This window comes from Phlebotomus papatasi, chromosome 1 (assembly GCF_024763615.1).
Source record: "Phlebotomus papatasi isolate M1 chromosome 1, Ppap_2.1, whole genome shotgun sequence".
Taxonomy (NCBI): Eukaryota; Metazoa; Arthropoda; class Insecta; order Diptera; family Psychodidae; genus Phlebotomus; species Phlebotomus papatasi.
This window is the reverse complement of record NC_077222.1, coordinates 41,679,972-41,698,772: the sequence shown is the minus strand read 5'-3', so window position 1 is coordinate 41,698,772 and position 18,801 is coordinate 41,679,972. Positions and strand designations below refer to the sequence as shown.

Below are 18,801 nucleotides of genomic sequence, written 5' to 3'. Positions count from 1 at the left end.
CTCCAAAACATGCAAAAATGAATGAAATCGCAAGGGTCAATTTTTTGCAAAGTTAAAAAAACATGTTTTTGGAGGGGATAAAAGGGGTCTGGGGTAATTTGGGTAAGTTAGTTCGATAGAGAATGTTGACTTGTGGGGGGGAGGTCACCGAAAACCGGAAATCAATATTTCTTACCAATTGACAGCCAGGATGGAGAGAAGTTAAAAAAAAAACGATTGTTAAAACTGCTCTCTCTTGGAGTTCAAGCAGTTAAAACTCTGAACCGCTTCACCCTAACTAAATCCATAATTTTATTTGATTATTTTTAATTAATTACTCTGTTTGCACTTTTTCAATTCACAAATGTTAATATGTATTATATATGTCAAAATTGACGAAATTTTTCAACATTTGGAAAACAGTTTCTCTAGTTAAATCGCTTTTTTAGTAACAAACTGGGGCAAATGGATTTCACCAAGATTAAACTGCTTGGGATTCGGCTTTGCGCTTGTGATCCGGAACCACTTTCTGATGCTCTGCATTGTTTTTAATTTCTTTAAATTTTGTATATTTATTTTTTCTTTTTTTTTATGACTCACTGTCTGATGTCATTAATTGTTTGTCTAATTCATGTTTTTTTTATTTTTCTTAATTTTAATTACAACAATTTGTTGTGTATAGTGGCCAAACAGCTTTTATGGCTAGGCCCATTTCTTACCATTAAGGCACTCATGGACAGACTCACCACTTAAAAAAATTGTAAAAGTCTAAACCTGACCATACAACCTATGAAGGGGTTTTCCATCGTTTTACCCTGGAGGTTGGTCACCAACGCTAAGACGGCGATGGCCGCAAGGTACGGTGGGGTTAACATGAGTTATTGTAAGTTATTAATGGTAATGAAAAATAAATACAATACAATACAATACAAATGGATTTCACCTTAGATTTCACAGTGTTTTCACATGATGAATTTAACATGACCAAGGCAGTAATTGTAGCTAAACGACGCGAGTGTATTTAAACATTTCAACCCAGTTTCTCAAACTTCTGAATAGCCACCAAAATTGTCGATGGCTACGGTCTAGTCTTTATTTTACGGTCTACTTGTTCGTTGTACCATTCATTATTCAATGTTTGCTCCGGTAGAAGAAGCACAAACTTGGCCCTTCCAGTCCCACCAAACATTCAACAAAACCTTACTGATCTTCAGTCCTACGACTTGAGTACTATTTGCACTTCTTCATTACAATCAGTCCTTGCTCACGATATTTTGCAAAACCTATTTTCCAATACCTTTAACCTTTCAATTTTATATGTGGATTCTTCTGGATGTTTTAGTAAGGATTAGCATGCAGAAATCCAATAGATGAGATTAGTTTTTGATGACTAGGAGCAGTGGCAGCCAAACATCCAATTTTGTCGTATATCAGTTTCGTCTCCCAAATGGAAATTTTGAGGAAGATTACTGTTGGATGTATGTATTCTGGATCCAAGAATGGGTCCTGTTACGGTCGTCAGAGCGTCGAATGACGGAAAGTAGGGAATAATATGACGGTTATTACGAAAGTCACTTAGCGTCGTAATAACTCTGAGATTACTCGCCCACGACTAAAATATGACGCGCCAAAATGGGCTCTTCCAGTAACTTCCAGTGTCCCTATAAATAATCTTCCCGTCTCTGGGTATGTCTGAGGGGAAATTTCACTTGTCAAATGCCAAATAGAATTACTCAGTGTTGTGAATTCGCAAAGTAGTTGGCAATTTCGCGTGTTTTCTCAATAATATTATAGTGTAACATTAGGAGGAAAAGCTCCTCCAGTAGAGAAATGTGTTGTGATTTAGAAAAAGATTGTGCCGACAAAAATTAAGCAAAAAATAGGCAGTGTTTAGGTTTATAAATACCCGGACAATTTTTATGGGAAATTAAATTTCGTTATTCAGGTATCAGGTATCCTGTCTCAGGAGTATTGTGTGATAAAAAATCTTGTGTCTAAAAATCCTATTATTTAGTGAAAATTTTAAAAGATTTTTGTGTATTGTTGCTATCCAACTGGAATATTTTCGACATATCGGGCGGCTCATTCAGCAATAGTCGAATGAGAAAAGTATTCGCAAATGTGAGTAATGAAATTGGAAAAAAATTACCAAAATTCCATAAAAAGTAGCAAAAAACAATGAAATATGTGAAGAATTAATGAGAAAACGGTGTCTAAGGTGATAGTATAGTACAAAATTATGGAGTGCATTTGACTTTTTCATTGAGAGTACGTACGTCGATTTCGCACATATGCGGTAGAGAAGGATGGCAAGTGCACGGAATGCGCGTCATTTTTTCGTAAGGAAAAGGATCATCCCTTGGAGTCGCTTTTATTACTTTATGTTAGAGTAAATTTTAAGCCCGTAAAATAACTAATGTATTACTAACTCAATTTTGAGTAATGCTCTGACTAAAATTCGACGCGAATACGACTAATTTTTAAGATTCCAATTAGGAGTAATTTTTTGACCATTTCTTATACAAGAAAATCCAGTCATTTTTGAGTCGGAGTTGTTTGTCCATTGGGGCCAAACAGAATATCAAAAGATGCGAATTTTTGAGTTTGTAAATGTCAAATATTTAAGTTTTATTAGTCCGTAATCGCACATTTGGGAAAATTCGAAGATCGTTTCCCGAAACTAAATAAAAGATATTTTGATTTTATGATAATTCTGTAATAGCCTCTAAACACTAGAGCCACTAATAGAGTAATTTATTTATGTCCATATAGTTTTCAGAAAGGGCAATATTTGTAATTCCTTCAATCTAGCACCACCGTAAAATTTCTACTGACCTTTTTTCAACAACTCTTGGCTTTTCAGACGACTTCTGAGAATTGATATTAGGCTGTTTGTCTATCTGTAAGTCTGATCGTCCGATTGTCGCCAGTCTAGCGGCTAAACGGTTAGAGGTAGCGACTTGGGACCTTCGGGTAACCGCCCCCCCCCTAAGTCGACCTAAGGATCGTTAACATACCCATAATTTTCCCCTCACCCTCCCCTTCCGCTCAAAACTAATCTTTTTTGGGATTCCTCGAAAACGCGTCGTGCGATATTTTAGAAATTACCTAAATCGGAGATTTCATACATATACGAAAAAACCGTTGAATTATTCCTAATAAAATAACGGCTTTTCATAGTCAAAGGTTAAAAAAAAGCTCTAAAGAGCGTATTTCTCTAAATATCAAACGAAATTTGTCATATGGCATTTAGTACAGAATGCTACAGAATTTTTCTACAGATGAATGTTTCAAAACCAACTTTTGGGATATATGATCAAAAGTTCTGCATGTAAATTCCATGTAATCTTATACACTTGGTTTTTTTGTTTTTTTTTTTTAAACCTCAACACTTATATTTTTTGCTGGAAATTTAACTGAATTGGTGAAGTTTTGAGTAACCTTAATCCCTTACACATTGCTGAATATGAGAGAGGGTGGCAAAAATAGTTCATATGCGAGAAAGTCTGAAAATGGTGTAACAGGAAAATACGCTGCGACACATTGGGTTTAAAAGGGCAACGGCGAAAAGTGGAATGGAGGCGAAAATGTGGCCAGCCAGAAACTGGTAAAATTTGGGGCTGGCTGTTGCTCTCACAAAAGTCTAATGTGCAACATGTTATATGGATGCAAGTTTGTTCACACGATTTACATAATTGTATAAATGCTTGTTGGTGAAATTGTTCATCCCGAAATATATATTCCATTGTCGCATTTCAAGTAACAGAAAGATCATGCATATGGTCTTTTGTTCTTTTAGTAATTTCTCTGAGAATTTATAATAATATGCTTACTTCTTATCCCTTCCATTGTAACTTCCGGTAGGGATGAGTTTTGTATTTCCCTGCACCCCTGCCCCGTATTAACTCGCTGAAAATTCTATGTTTCATGAATCTCTCGGATATTATTAAAGAATTTACCCATTATTTTCACCTGACTCTCTCCTTTATCATGCAAACAGTGCATGTTCAGTGTTTGCTCTTTTTCTTGTTTTAGAAACTTTATTCACTTGTGACCCGATTTAGCAAGTTTTACCTTCACATCGAATTCTAGAAACGGATTTCAAAGTGAAATGCTTTGATAATTCGGTTGAACAGTATCAGGAATAAATCACAGTAAAGGCGATTTACGACTCTGTGGGATTTTTTTTCTTTTAATACAGAAAGTTTTGTTATATCTTTGTGGTGGCTTTAAGAAACTTTCACATTTGCATTTGTGTGATAAGAGGAAACTTGTGAAATGGATATAAAGGAAATAGGTTCTTATTCCTAAACTTTGCATTTTGCAAAATTTCAGAAAATCAATATTTCTAAAATGTACTATATGATTTGTGATGGCACTATTTAAAATTATTGTGTTTCCTAATAATTAATACATCTGTTCGACTTTTTCAGGGTAGACCCGGAGACAAGGGGCAGAAGGGTGATCTCGGAAATCCAGGAATTGATGTATTTCAGGCTGTAAAGGTAAATATCTGATGGCTATAAACAACCTAAGCAGACACATAAATATTATCGATAATGATGATGAAGTTTTATGACAATTATGATAGTATAATTCAGCAAACTATAATGACCCATTTCATCAGCAATCCGAATAGATATCAGTCAGATAGTACTCCATAAGTTAATTAAAACAGGAACATGTACTTGCTTTTCTCACATGAAATTTACATAATGTTCATACGAAACATGGATTTGGATCAATTTAATGTGCGTAATAATCTTGCAATCAATCGTCTGTGTAAATTGCTGTACATTAATGATGTGATATCAAATTCTGACAGTCGAGATCACCTAATTAAACCTCAAATGAATATACATCGCACAGCAATAACTTTGTTCAATTTTCGGTTATATCAAACCATTTTAACCATATATAGCACATCAACTCTATTAGGACTGTCATAAAAGCAAATTTACCATCCTCATGCCCTACGGTGCTTCTAAATTGTGGGCAAGGGATGATTGTTGCAGAGTTAACCACTTCGCTGCACATCAAATTGATGCAAGTGGAACATGCATTAAAATTACTTGTCCATCCACAGGGATTAAACTTGAAACGGTCCGTAACGACACTTCGAGGTGGTTCCCTTGGTTATGCTGAGATTGTTGCCGTTAAGGTATTTTCTCCCAGTAGAATTCTATGATGGTTTTTTTTGCGTATTGTTCTTTTTTAATCTTCACGTAGTGTTTGAGTATTTTCACCCATAATTCTTTGGTGTTTGTAAAAGTAGAATTAATTTATTGTGAATACTAGCACTGTTTTTTTTAATAAGTTTCGCTTGTTTTTATTTATTTATTTTTTTTGTAGAGGTGGTAAACATCAGTATCAAATTTAAAATAATGGTATAATTTTAATTGGCAATACAACTTTTTTATATATTAAAAAAACATATATTCGATTGGACTTGTGTTTCCTGAACAGCGGAATAAATATTATTTTATGTACGTTTTTTATTATGCAATATTTAAATTAAGTAAAATTTAAAACACCTTGAATACAGTTCATTAAAACTTGGGAAATGTTATTACGAAATTTATGTTATTATGAATGAATCACACTTATAAAACTAAGGACCTGACTTTAGCTTTGAAAAATGTGTCAATTTCTAGTATCAAGTTATGTTGCCATCACACACATTTCGAACTACGTCAGTGAGAATTAAGAATTAAGAAATTTCTTAGCCACTAGCGTGTTATGCCGGCTAAGGTCTTAGGCCGACTAAGATCTAAGGTTTAGCCCAGTTAAATGATCTCGAAATTCAAAATAGTAACCAAGTTTATCGGTTTTTGAAAATTTAATGGATCGCTTGCCCATATTCTCCAATCTTAAGTGATAATTTTCCAAAAAATCTTGATTGAAAAGAAATTAAAGAAAATAAGTCAAATGGCTAAGCCTTAGGTCTGAAGCCCGTATTATGGCATCTACACAATAGAGAAATTTATGTTCATACTTGACAATTTCCTACACAAGCGTAGGGTGGATTGTGGAAAGGGAGACACTTATGAAAAAGTTCAATTTCAAATGCATTTTTAAGCCGAATAAATATTTATTTTTTTCATTTTCTTTGCATCATGAGATTGCTTGTGAAATATTCTAACAGGATCTTAACAGTTTTTAATAGATATTTCAATCAATTAGTTGGAATATTCCATCAAATTAAAAAACAACACATTTTGAAAAGATGGACAAAATTTTGGAAAGCGGGACAAAAAGTTTTGGAAAGTTGGACATAATGATATTAATGACAAAATATTGTAACGAAATTGAGTTACTGGGGTCGCAAGGGATGAATTTTTAACACGAGGAATTTGCACTATTACATTTATTTGCACTCACTTTACATTTTGATGATCATCACTCTAGCGAGATCAGTGGACAACTGAACTCTTATCATCGATAAAACTCTCCTACTTTCTTCTTCATCTCTCCTGACTCGTCCCTCACATCTTCTATCTCGATTCCGTAACAATATTATACGAAATATATAGAAAGTCAAATGTTGAGGGTTTTCTGCGTATACTTGTGCATTGGATGCTTATGCTAATCCCTCCTTTATGTCCGGGTAACACTTGAGGAATCCTAATTACCAAGAACTTCCTGGACGTCCAACCAAAAAGAGGTTCTGTAAATTTCACAGACGCCTCGCACTGTCCAGCAGTTATAGCTTTAAAGTTGATGCAACTTCTTAGCAGATTTGGATATCTCATCCGCCCAGATCCCTTTCCACTTGCTTTAGAAGCTCCTCTTTGTCTTTCTCCAGGTGTTTTTGCGATATTTACTACCCACTAGGGCGTTTCAACTAGGAAAAAATTTTTTGGCACTATTCTCACGGTGCTGTATTTGATGAGACAAGAAAGTTTTTCTTCTACGACCATATGATCAGACGCTGTTTAGAGGTGGCTGAACGACCCTCTCTGTAGAACAAATTTCTGATTTTACCGGATTTTACACTACAGAGAGGGTCGTTCAGCCACCTCTAAACAGCGTCTGATCATATGGTCGTAGAAGAAAAACTTTCTTGTCTCATCAAATACAGCACCGTGAGAATAGTGCCAAAAAAAATTTTTCCTAGTTGAAACGCCCTACTACCCACTCTATCAGAAAAAGTGGTCTTCGTAATCTGGAAATCCTTGCAGCCTTTTCCAGGAGATTTTCTCCTGGAAAAGGCTTTGTCGTCCTTGTTAACATGATTTCACTGCACAAAACCACCATTCACAAAATCAACTTGTCCAAGATTTCATAAAACTTGTTTTGAAAGCAACACGAAATTAAATCACTTTTCTATCCTTTTTAAATGTAGTAATTTCACAAACATTTTTTATTCACCTTTTAAATGGATGTATGTCCTTTGATTTTCACTACGGATTTAATAATATTTCACAAATTATGCCGAAAAATCAAACAAAACACTTTGATATTTTCCTAGCAACTTCCATAAGAAACAGAGAAAATGACAAGTACCGTGTCAAGGTTATGAATATCACGCATACAATACATTTTTTAAATTCTTCTTCCAAGTCACTCTTTTATCGTTTAATAACGACTTTTGCATTTTTAACTTCTCAAATACTCACAAAATTAGGTTTAATAATCTTTTTATCGAAAATTGAAATATTTAATCGATTTATTATCAAGTTTTTAAGGAGGTGTCTCACATTCCACACTGCTTTGTCCAACTTTCCAAACTGTCTCGCTTTAGACAAATTACCCTAATATAGATTGACTCTCTCTTTCATCGACAGGCAAAATTTTGGTAAAAAAGGATTAACTCAGGATTGTATAATACGAAAAACTAAGTCCCACCACTGAGAAAAAATAGGGGTGCGATTAAACTTTTTTTCCTCATAACTATAACACTTTTTAGGTGTAAAAATATATCAACATTTTTTAATGTTAATTTTACACCTTTTTAATGGTAAAATTAACGTGAAAAATGGTAACTTTAATCCCTAATACACCTAAAAAGCGTAATATTTACACCGGTTTCGGATCAATACTGCAGGGTAAAATAAACATTTCCGGAATGTTATTTTAACATATTTTAACTTTTTCGGATTTCTCTCAGTGACAGATTCAAAATAAAATCATTCCAATTTATTGCTGTCTTCCAGTAGGTATGGGGATTGTTTGACTTCATTCATTTAAGTTCAGTTTTCAGTTTTTAGGGAGGTGTCTCACATTCCAAACTGTTTTGTCCAACATTCCAAACTGTCCCGCTTTAGACAAATTACCCTATAGGTAATTTGTTTCAATATGGACATAAAATTTTCCAGTGCGTAGAGGCCATTACACAATTTGCTTCAATGCAAATTCTATTTCAAATACAATTTTTTGTAAACTTTTCCCGAAGTATAATTGTGCTCTTTTCGGTTTATATGTGACGAAAAAATAAAAGTGAAGTCTTTTAAATAAAACAGAACAGCAGGATATTGATCTAAAATATTATTTCTCTTTCTTGCAAACGCTGCATGACAAGTCTTGAGAGATGAAGGGGAAAAGTCAAAAGGAAAATTCCTTTTCAATTATCTCCATAAGCTTTTCACATCTCTGTAGAACAGATAAAACTGTTTCCCCACCATAATATAAATCACATTATTACGTTTCATATACTTTTTGGTGAATTTTTTTTCCTACACGCACGTGAGTTTAGAGGAAGGAAAGAATAAAGAGAAAATTTTTCCTACATGATGGATATAACATCAAAGAACCAAAAAATCATAAACAAATGTTATTCTTCGCTTCTGGCATGTCTTTTGAATCACAGTGCGATATTTCAATTCCATATTATGCTGTTATACCTCATCGTTGAATTAAAAAAAAAACGAAATGTTGTCGAGTAAATATCATAGGAAAACCCCCGAGGAAAACCTCTGCTCGAGAGGAAAATAATACGAACTGACAACAAATAATTCTCTTCTCCTACTCTCGATTGTATATTTTATACTAACATGTTAAGCCCCTATGGGGAAAAAATGAACAGGTAGTTGATGAACAAAACTAGCCACTATGTAATCAAAAATATAACATATCACTGATATTTTAATAAAGTTGGTTTGTTAGTTTGCAAATCAGCATTTCTGAATCAACATACCACACATCACAAGTGAGATTCATCTCTACGATAAAGCCCAATGCAAATATAAAACTTATTTATTATGTTCTTCATGGTGAAATGTAGGCGCCAGAAAAGCACCCCTAATCAGAATCTATCTCTGCACAATTCCACTTGAATGCGTCTCTCTGAGTTCTGTGAAAAATAAAACATTTAATTCTCTTTTTTCCACTCTTTTCGCCTCTCTGTCTAACATCTTTAATCCAATTTTATTATCCTCGCAGATTTTCTTCCACGGGAGATTATCAATTTTCTCCCAGAAGTATTCCATTCATAAGGCAACCCCATAAAAAGATGTACAATGTACATCTGATTAAAGAAATATCGCATCCATTGTACAACTAAAGCTAGGGAGTTTATATCATAAAGAAAAAATCATTAATTTCTTGGAATAAAATTGAGGATTTTTACTTAATATTCTCTAAAATAGAACAAGATATTAATCCGTTTTACTGCTTCTCATTCTATTTATTTTGTTAGCAATACCTTAATAATGCGTTTTTCTTTTAATTTTTTTTGTAGGAATTTTTTCGGTTAAGTTAAAGATACAATATTGTATCAAAAAACAATCATAGAAAATCAAAATACAAAAATCATACGAAAAATAAACATTTTAAGTATTGTTTGAGATGATTTTCAAAAATCAGTGAAACTAAAAGTCAAAGAGGATGCATTAGTAACAAATTATATTAATTTAACTTTCGCTATACAAAAAACAAAAAAAAAGTATGAAAGTAATTAGATATGTTTTCAAATTTAGTTTTCGATAAGCTGAGAGTTCTTAATCTAGAAATTTAGGGCATTTTGTATCTAATAATTGATAAATTTAAGAATACTTACTATACACAAAATGTCACAAATTAATTAAAAGCTTTTCGAAAACTAAATTTAAATTCTATTCTATTATATTTATTATTTCATATTTTCCTTATTAATACACATTATTACTTGTAATGACCAGCGCACAATAACTTTTGTTTATAAACATGTTTTCAAAATTGTCTATAAGAGTGAGCGAGGTGACTAAAACTACATTTCATTCACTCTCACTGAAATGTCAAAAATATGTTTACAAAACAAAAGTTATTGTGCGCTGGGCATAAGATTGTTTGACTGATTTCTACACTGAGAAAAAAAGAGGGTGCGATTAACTTTTTTTCCTCGTAACTTTAATGGCCTCTACACATTGGGAGCAATTTTTGTCAAAAATTGCTTTTTTGAAGGAAATTCCCTGCAGCGTTGTAGGGGGAAACGTCAAATATCTGTCAAAAACGCAATTTTTGCAGAAAATTGCTCCCAATGTGTAGACACCTTAACACTTTTTAGGTGTAAAAATATATCAATATTTTTTAATGTTAATTTTACACCCTTTTAAGGGTAAAATTAACATGAAAAAGGGTTTATTTAACCCCTAATACACATAAAGAGAGTAATATTTACACCGATTTCGGATCAATAATGCAGGGTAAAATTAACATTTCCGGAATGTTATTTTAACTTTTTCGGATTTCTCTCAGTGTACATAACAAATATTCCATAGATTGCAATTTTAGGGCAAATTCGAATTAATTTTGTAGATGAAATAGAAAAACATCGAAAACTTATTTTAAAAAAAGGGCATATAATATATACATTGAGAAATTTGTAAATCTTCTAATTAATATTCGGAGTTATTATTTTTCAAATAAAAATATCATAATATTGATTAGCATTTGAATAATTAGATGAGAATTAGGGGAAACTGGGGCACCACCAAACACGAGATAGCACTAAACACTGCGATTTTTTAATCAGATATTCGACTTCAGAGGACAAGACTTATAGAAATTTATAAGCATTATAGAGATGCTTGTTCACTGAAGAAATGGTCGATATAGTCCAAATAGTTTAGAACTAAAAATAAGTGTTTGGTGGTACCCCATGTTTGGTGGTGCCTACATAATTTTATAAAAATTAAAATATTCTTTTTTTATAACAGCACTGGCTGAAATTTGAAAAATAAATCAGCTTATGAAAATAAATTGATTTCACTAAATGTTAAAAAAATAAATAAATCTCCTGAATTGACAATACCAAAAATATCTCAAAAGCTAACCTTTGAATGCAAATTTATAGATACTTTTCCGTGATTCTTTATGTTTTTGATTTTATATACCTTCAGGTTTAATTTTCGAAATGTTATATCAAGAAATTTAAATAATTTTAGACATTTCCAAATTTCTATAAGGAATTTATGAACAGAATAATGTATTTCTCAGATATGTCAAATACTAAATTACAAATATATATTGTCAATCCTATTTTATAAAATAGTCTGTCCATTTCATGCAAATGGAATAATTCGAATGAGTATTATGGCTCAGAATTTTTGAATTTCTGGAATAAATGCATTTGAAACAGCAATTCCATTTTATGTATTTGATAAAAGCATTATTCACTAGTATAAATGCTTATCACAGCTATTGAACTGAATGAATAAAATTGTTCAAATACTTTAAATTTAGTATTATTCATACAATTTTAATTATGAAAATTGGTTTAATCAACAATTTTTAATCAAAATTTCACTGTAATAGTATTATTTGCAGGAAATAGAGAATTTTTGAAATGAGAATGAGAATTTTCTAAAACCGCAAAGCCATTTTATTGATTTAGTATTTCAATTAGAAGATTTTATAATTTAGAAATATGTGATGAGTTTTCATAACTTACTGAAATTGGTGAATTATTAAATTCGCTCTATTGTATTATCTACGTGATATTTTAAAAACATTACAAGAGAGGTACTAGAGGAAAGTGTCCATGCTTGATACCATTGGAAGTTTCGTAATGACGTATTGACTAAATTTTTCATATGTTTCTCAATAAATGTGACTCAGCAATATATTTTAAAAACTAGACACTTTCTCATAGCTTTTAAAATATGGTTTCGATGAGTTACACATATATTGTGAAACATAGAAAATTTAGTCATTACGAAGCTTCCAATGGTATCAAGCATGGGCACTTTCCCGTACTAATCCCTTGAATAGATGTCTTAATAAATACACTTTATTTCACCATGAAGAACTCCAACTTGTGAAAATTCTGCATGTTTCCGTGTTGCACATAGAATTTTTGTAGAAATCAGTGGATTATATTATTTTTAGTAAATTTAAGTAGATAGGAGGTAAAATATAGAAGTAATATTTTTTATGATTTTTTATATTCTTCTTTCTGGTGTTATTTGCTGTGTGTCTTTATTGTGTGTCGTCCGCCTTCACATTTTCTTCCCCTGAATGCTGTATTATACACAAAAAAAAAAAAAATACACCAACCAAACACACAATTTTCGTCATTCACCAAACATTTCACATGACAAACAAAAACACAAAATTATATATATAAAAGGGATTACAAGAGGCAGGACATAACATTTCTGCAGCGACTGTAATTCAACTTAAAGTGAGTAAATTTAGCTTTATTTGTTGTGAAAACTCTCTTCTTTTGTAAAGCTACTAATATTTTACTGCTTGCATCTAACAATAATATTGTTCATGTCTCTCAAGCACTACGGCTGATGAGACAAAGAAATTTCCTCATGAAGTTTCCCATTTGGAATTGCTGTGTATGGTCCAACAAGGAAATCTCTAAAGGGTTCATCAACAAAAAGTTGAAATTGTTTGAAATTCTTGTACCTAAAAATCAGCAGCAAAGTGAAAGTTTTTGAGCACGTTTAACGAATAGTTGAAAATTGCTGCAGATTGAGATAAACTTCTTTGCCAATTTAGCTGAAGATCAATAGCACTAATATCCCAAATTTATATTGAAGTAAAATAATCAAAATACTTTTAGATAAAATCAGTCACAAGTTCCATATTTTTTATATTTAATTTTTTTAAATAGATAAAATATAATTATGTGTCTCATACTAAGTTTTGCTCGTAAACTAGTGGTTAAAATCTAGTTCAAAATTTATAATATTTGGTAAATTAAAATATAGCATAATTTTGTGTGTACACAGCCGGAGTTTGGAAAGTTCGAACGTCAATTTAAAAATCCAAAGAAGGACATTTCGATTTTTTAATAATATCTCCAGATGCCCGATTTTAAAACCCAAACCTATGAGGCTGATAATCTCCATCAAGCACGTGGCAAGTTGACTTTTTTATATGGAGCTATTTAAAGCCAATTTCCTAAATTGATCTCGGACTTAGCTCACAGTGCTCCGAGGAAAAAATGTGTTTAAACAAAAATTTAGTATATTTATCCCTCGACGCGGTAAGGGATATTATAATACGAAAAAACTTCTCAATTTTTAGATATTTAGCGTAATGGTCGCGAGTGCAAAAAAAATTCCATATAAATTTAAATCGACGTATGAGAAAGTGGCTTCAGGCAACTTGTCAGGGGCTAGATCTCCATAATCCATTATAATACTTCTCATAATCATTCAGTAAGTTTTTCACAGCTTTTTAGTGCATTTTCATAAATTTTCACACCTCTGCCCAAAAATTTATATAATTAAAATTCGAAATTCAGTTTGAATTTTTCGAACATCAACGATATTTTGTGCAAATGAAATGGTATTTAGAATTTATTTTTAGCATTTAACTCTGTTGTATAATATGTATTTTAATTTAAATATTGAGAACCCCTTTTGCAAATGGATTGTATCTAAAGAATGGCAACACACAATTCGAAATCGCAAACTTCTGAAGCAGTCACTGGGAAATCATCATCCAATTTGTGACGAAAGGACACTGCAGTGCATGTTTATACATTAAATGTGGAATTAGTTGCATGCTGTGGTGAATTCTAATATTGCGGTCAACCACAAATAATCACTTTACGTGAAACTAAAACAATTTTCTCTCTTTAGGGCGAGCCTGGTGAACCGGGTCCGCCAGGACCACCAGGTCCAACAGGTTCATCGGGCATACCTGGTTATGACGGTAAACCAGGACAACCTGGTGAACCAGGCCCACCCGGACCACCGGGACCAGCTGGCGAAACAGGACCCATTGGACACAATGGAACAGCAGGACAACCAGGACCAAAGGTACACACCCAGCCCTTCTTTCAATCGCGTCGCCAGAATGCTTAGGCGTCACGATTCGCTGTCTCTTTGGCCAACACTTGACTGATATTACTTCACCCACCATTTGACAATAATTCCATGGTCGTTCATTCAGTCGTGTCTCCGAAATGAGTTTTAAATCCAATTACTGTCAGAAAATTTTTCCTTCCATTACTTTTTACGGGCACGAATGATTATGTGGATGAAGTGAAAAAATCCTTTTCGTACGCGCACTTCTCCTTCTCGTCTCTATCTCTCAAATACGGACACGATTTTATGCAATAAAGTATACCAAATATCGTCCTTATGCTTCACGATGTGAACAGAGTTGATTGAATTCCAACAAAATTGCATAGATTAGAAACTTTAAAGTTGAAGTTTGTCTGATAAAGGGATCTAATAAACGATTTAGAAAATGTAGGAGTTTTGGCTAAATAATTTGTTACTTAATTGATTGGGTTTGTTTGTTATAGCACTATGTTTTTGTTATCTAGTTCAAACTTACAATATCCCACTGTTAAGGTACAAAAATTTGAATACAAAAATTTCATTTGAAATTTGCAAGACCATAGCTCTCAAAGAGGGCGTGGCCTAATTTTTTTGATTACATCTAGTAAAATAAAACATCATTTCCCTGGTAATAAAAATTATGGCATTTCTAAAGTGATTTTAACTTTAGTATGATACATTATGTTCTTGACACATAGAAAAGGAATTAACTTCTAAAAAAAATGAGAAAAATATAAATTTTAAATATTTTATTTCAACTCTTCTTAGTACACCATTTTCTTGGAATATTTGCTCAACATACTTGGTGGGGAAAATCCATTTGGCTTTTAATATGATTGTGCAAATTGTGTCATTGGAGGGTATACACAAAAAAAAAAGTCATTTTGAATTCAACTGAAGCGTATTGTGTAACCATTTCCCGTGTAATCTCTGTTAAATGGCACAAAGTTGCATTTATTTAATTTAACAGTGAGTACGCAGCTTAAGCGTGTTGTTTATGTATACAATATACAATCAATATTTGATTATTTGTACGAGCCCATAAATGGAATTATCGACAAATTCTTCACATTTCTCTTCACCCTATATTGCCAAAGTACATAATACACAAATGGAAATGTTACAACTGTTACAACCCTCTTTTGTTGTTTGAAGTTTGTGCATCAAATATTTGTGCAAAAGACAAATGTATCACAATTTTCAATTGGTACGATATATAGTATCAATAAAATTTGATGAGTCTATTGATATACTAGAAATTTAACATTTTGAATTATTCGTTATGGCAATTTTTGGACATAAAATCACGTATATTGAATATTGAAAATTTGGAGTTCGGTAAATGGAGTAAATGTGTATTTTGGATTAAAAGAGGTGGCGAAGGTAATCGCCCGTCGCAAAATGCTCGATTTTGTGAGTAATGTATTATGTAATTGACATAGATTTCGCAAGATTTCACATCATTTGTCTGGATAAATGCGGAGTTTTATCGCAGAACATCATGATCATTAGTTTAAAGATTTCGTACTTTTCTCCCCCTCACACTCTTAGAAAAAATTAGTTCGTACAAGCTCATATGCAGTTATTAGAACTATAAAATATAGTAAATATAGACCCAACTATATATTTAGTTTGGGTAACTAAATGAAATAGTTGACCACAGTTAGTTAAAGTATCCTTTTCATTTAGTTATCACAACTAAATCAAAATAGTAATGGGTACTATAACATATTAGTTCCAATTACTAAATAAATGGGGTTGATACCCATCTTATTGGCTGTAATAACTATATCATATTAGTTGTGGTTACTATATAGCATTCATTGTGATGCATATTTCTTATTAGTTGTTTAAAATTCGAAAGAGCTTCAACGCATTACTAAAATAAAAACCACTCTTTACTATTGGAAAAGTAGTCATAACTTCATGAAAATATAGGCCCAACTATTTACATTGGTTGTGAGAACTAAAAGGAATTAGTGACCAATATTAGTTGGGATAATGATTTCATTTAATTAACACAAGCAAATATAATTGTATGAAAGCATTAAGAAATAATTGCCGCAAATTATCCACGTAAATATTGTCTTATATTCTCACTACTAATAAATTTATTATGAGTATAATGTTTTAAGAATATAAAAACTATTTTAAATAGATTTGATAATAATCGCCCGAACAACTAATTTTCATTAGTAATCACGTCTAAACTTTTCTAAGAGTGCAGTGTTACAAAATTTAAATAAAATTTTTTAGTCACATATTGACTAAATAAAATGACATATCCAATAAGTTGATTTCCCCTAAATTCGTGATATTCCTGCTACGTAATACTTTATTGATTCAGAACACACTTAAATTGATCAAATACCGATAAACTATCATCTTAACATTTCACTAGAAAATCAAAAAAAAAACAATGCAATTGAATATTTCAAAAAGGGATAGCAAAGTGTCCCAGCTTATACTCGCATCATTTACGTATTACCGATTCACAGCCGTTTTATTGAACAAATTGAATCACCTAAAAGATCTCTCAAAATGCCTTAAAAGTAGTAAAATTGATTTTCGAATAAATTTAAACTAATTATCGATTGATAATCCGTTCATTTCCGTTTCACAAAACCGATCACAAAAGCTTCAGTTTTATATTAAAAATTCTAAGACTTTAACAACAAGCCCAACACGACCCTATTCGGTTGAGAAATACGCTCTCTCAAGGATTTTCAACCTTTTATCTTGAAAAACCATTATTAGGAATGATTGAATGGAATTTTCGTATAAGAACGAAACGTTCGCGTGGATAATTTCTAAAACTCCAAAAAACAACATGGGTTTGGAGGGGCAGGGAAAGAATGGGGTGAAAATGCGGGGCATGTTAGTAGTCTCATGGTCGACTTATGAGGAGGCCTCCCCTAAAATCCTAAGACTCTATCTCTCACCGTTTACCCTCTAAAAGTGTGGTAGCGGTTGAACGGACAGACTAACAACATTTCGACATGCCTCAGAAATCGTCTGGAACGTGAAGATATGTTGAGAAAACATGGTCTTCGGGGTTTTTTTTTGGGAGGAGGCAGAGAAGAAATCGAGAGATTATATACACTGCTCCCTCTGTTGAGGTTGTGCAATAAAGAATAGTGAAATGAAGGATGAAGGCATGTAGGTTCATACTAACGGATCACAGTATTGATTTATACGGGCTTCAGACCTAAGGGCCTTAACAGATCTGAGGATTAGCCGAAAGACGGCTTAGCGTAATTATACTCGACATAATGGTTAAACTTCATTTCCATCATCTTCTACTAAGTCGTCTCTCGGCTTAAGTCGTAAGTGTGTCTAGGGCATAAGGCTTAGATAAATGGCTTAACTTTATATTACTTAAAAATTTAACTTATAGTTGGATTATTAAAGATAAATAACCTATTAGGTCCTCAAAAAGCAATTAAATTGCACGCTATATAAGATTTTGAGACCTACGGGAACTGGACTAATCCTCTAGTCTGAAGACCGCTTTATAGTAGTGGTCCCTTAAAAGTCACAAATCGCTCTCCTCAACCATTTAGCCTTTAAATCTCAAAATGGTCCAATACATTAACAGCGTTAAATATTTTTTTCTGCAAAATGTGATATTCTGAAAATTTACAAAATAGGTCGCCTATGTGGTAGAAAATATAAATTTGAATATTGTTTTCTCAATAGGAACAATAAAAACCAATTTGAAAGGCGGTTTGATGTAAAATCATAGCATATAGTCATTTGTTAAAGTGGCCTGAGGTAACTTTCACACACAATCATCCCTTCCAGGCGATACAAAACCCAATAGTTATTGTGTTGGGGTAATTGTGAACATACCAAACAGGAATCGAGGGCAAAATGTTTGATACTGAGAGAGCATCAGAGAACATCAAATTTATACCAATTCCGTTTCACATATCAGCACTATGACTACCCCATCCACTAACATTGGCTTTCACAATCATGCCTTTAGAGAACCCCAGCAATTGTGTTATACGTGGTAGCAATATTAATAATAATAATAATAATAAATACACAATGACACATGTATTTAAGAGCTTTGAATAGTACACGACAAACCACCCTCAATGTGACCAACTCATTCCTCCAATGCTTTTGTTAATAATCTCAAACCTCATTTCACTTATACAGCTCTGTTCTGTGTATCAAGAACAGCAAGAACACAGAGTCAATTCATTGATAGGAGGAACTCAAACCCCAACAATCTATCAAAAAGGAAGAATATCATTGAGTTTATTTAATTGTTTTCCTTTAATTTCCTTTTGGAATTTTTATAGCATTGTAAGCTGCAGAGGGTGGCCTCAATAAAATATCTCATGAAAATGGGAATTAATTCGTTCAACTGTGAATTGAATAATGCGTCATAAAGGACATTTTTAATGTTTTCCACACCCCTAAAGCGCTATAATTTCACTCTTCATTTAACCATGAACATTACTTGAATTCTGCCCCAGGATTTACTGGGTATTTTTCAGTAGTCTTAAAATCGTTGATTAAAGAAGGGGCGGGATAGATTACCTCCTTAGGAATTCTTGTGAAAATTATGACACTCCATCGTTGC

At 32.6% G+C, this 18,801-nt stretch overlaps 1 protein-coding gene across 10 annotated transcripts in view; it reads left to right on the top strand.

Annotated features, from left to right (window-relative positions):
• Nucleotides 1-18,801, top strand: part of LOC129799754 (collagen alpha chain CG42342) — a 143,225-nt gene that overhangs the window by 93,266 nt on the left and 31,158 nt on the right. For 4 of the 10 annotated variants that reach the window (XM_055843946.1, XM_055843940.1, XM_055843941.1 and 1 more), the window contains 4 exons: nucleotides 4,413-4,484; nucleotides 5,066-5,140; nucleotides 12,527-12,580; nucleotides 13,998-14,177. In XM_055843946.1, the coding sequence (XP_055699921.1) occupies nucleotides 4,413-4,484; nucleotides 5,066-5,140; nucleotides 12,527-12,580; nucleotides 13,998-14,177 (381 nt within the window). The remainder of the gene's footprint in view (nucleotides 1-4,412; nucleotides 4,485-5,065; nucleotides 5,141-12,526; nucleotides 12,581-13,997; nucleotides 14,178-18,801) is intronic. The other 6 variants (XM_055843949.1, XM_055843948.1, XM_055843942.1 and 3 more) reach the window with 2 other exon arrangements.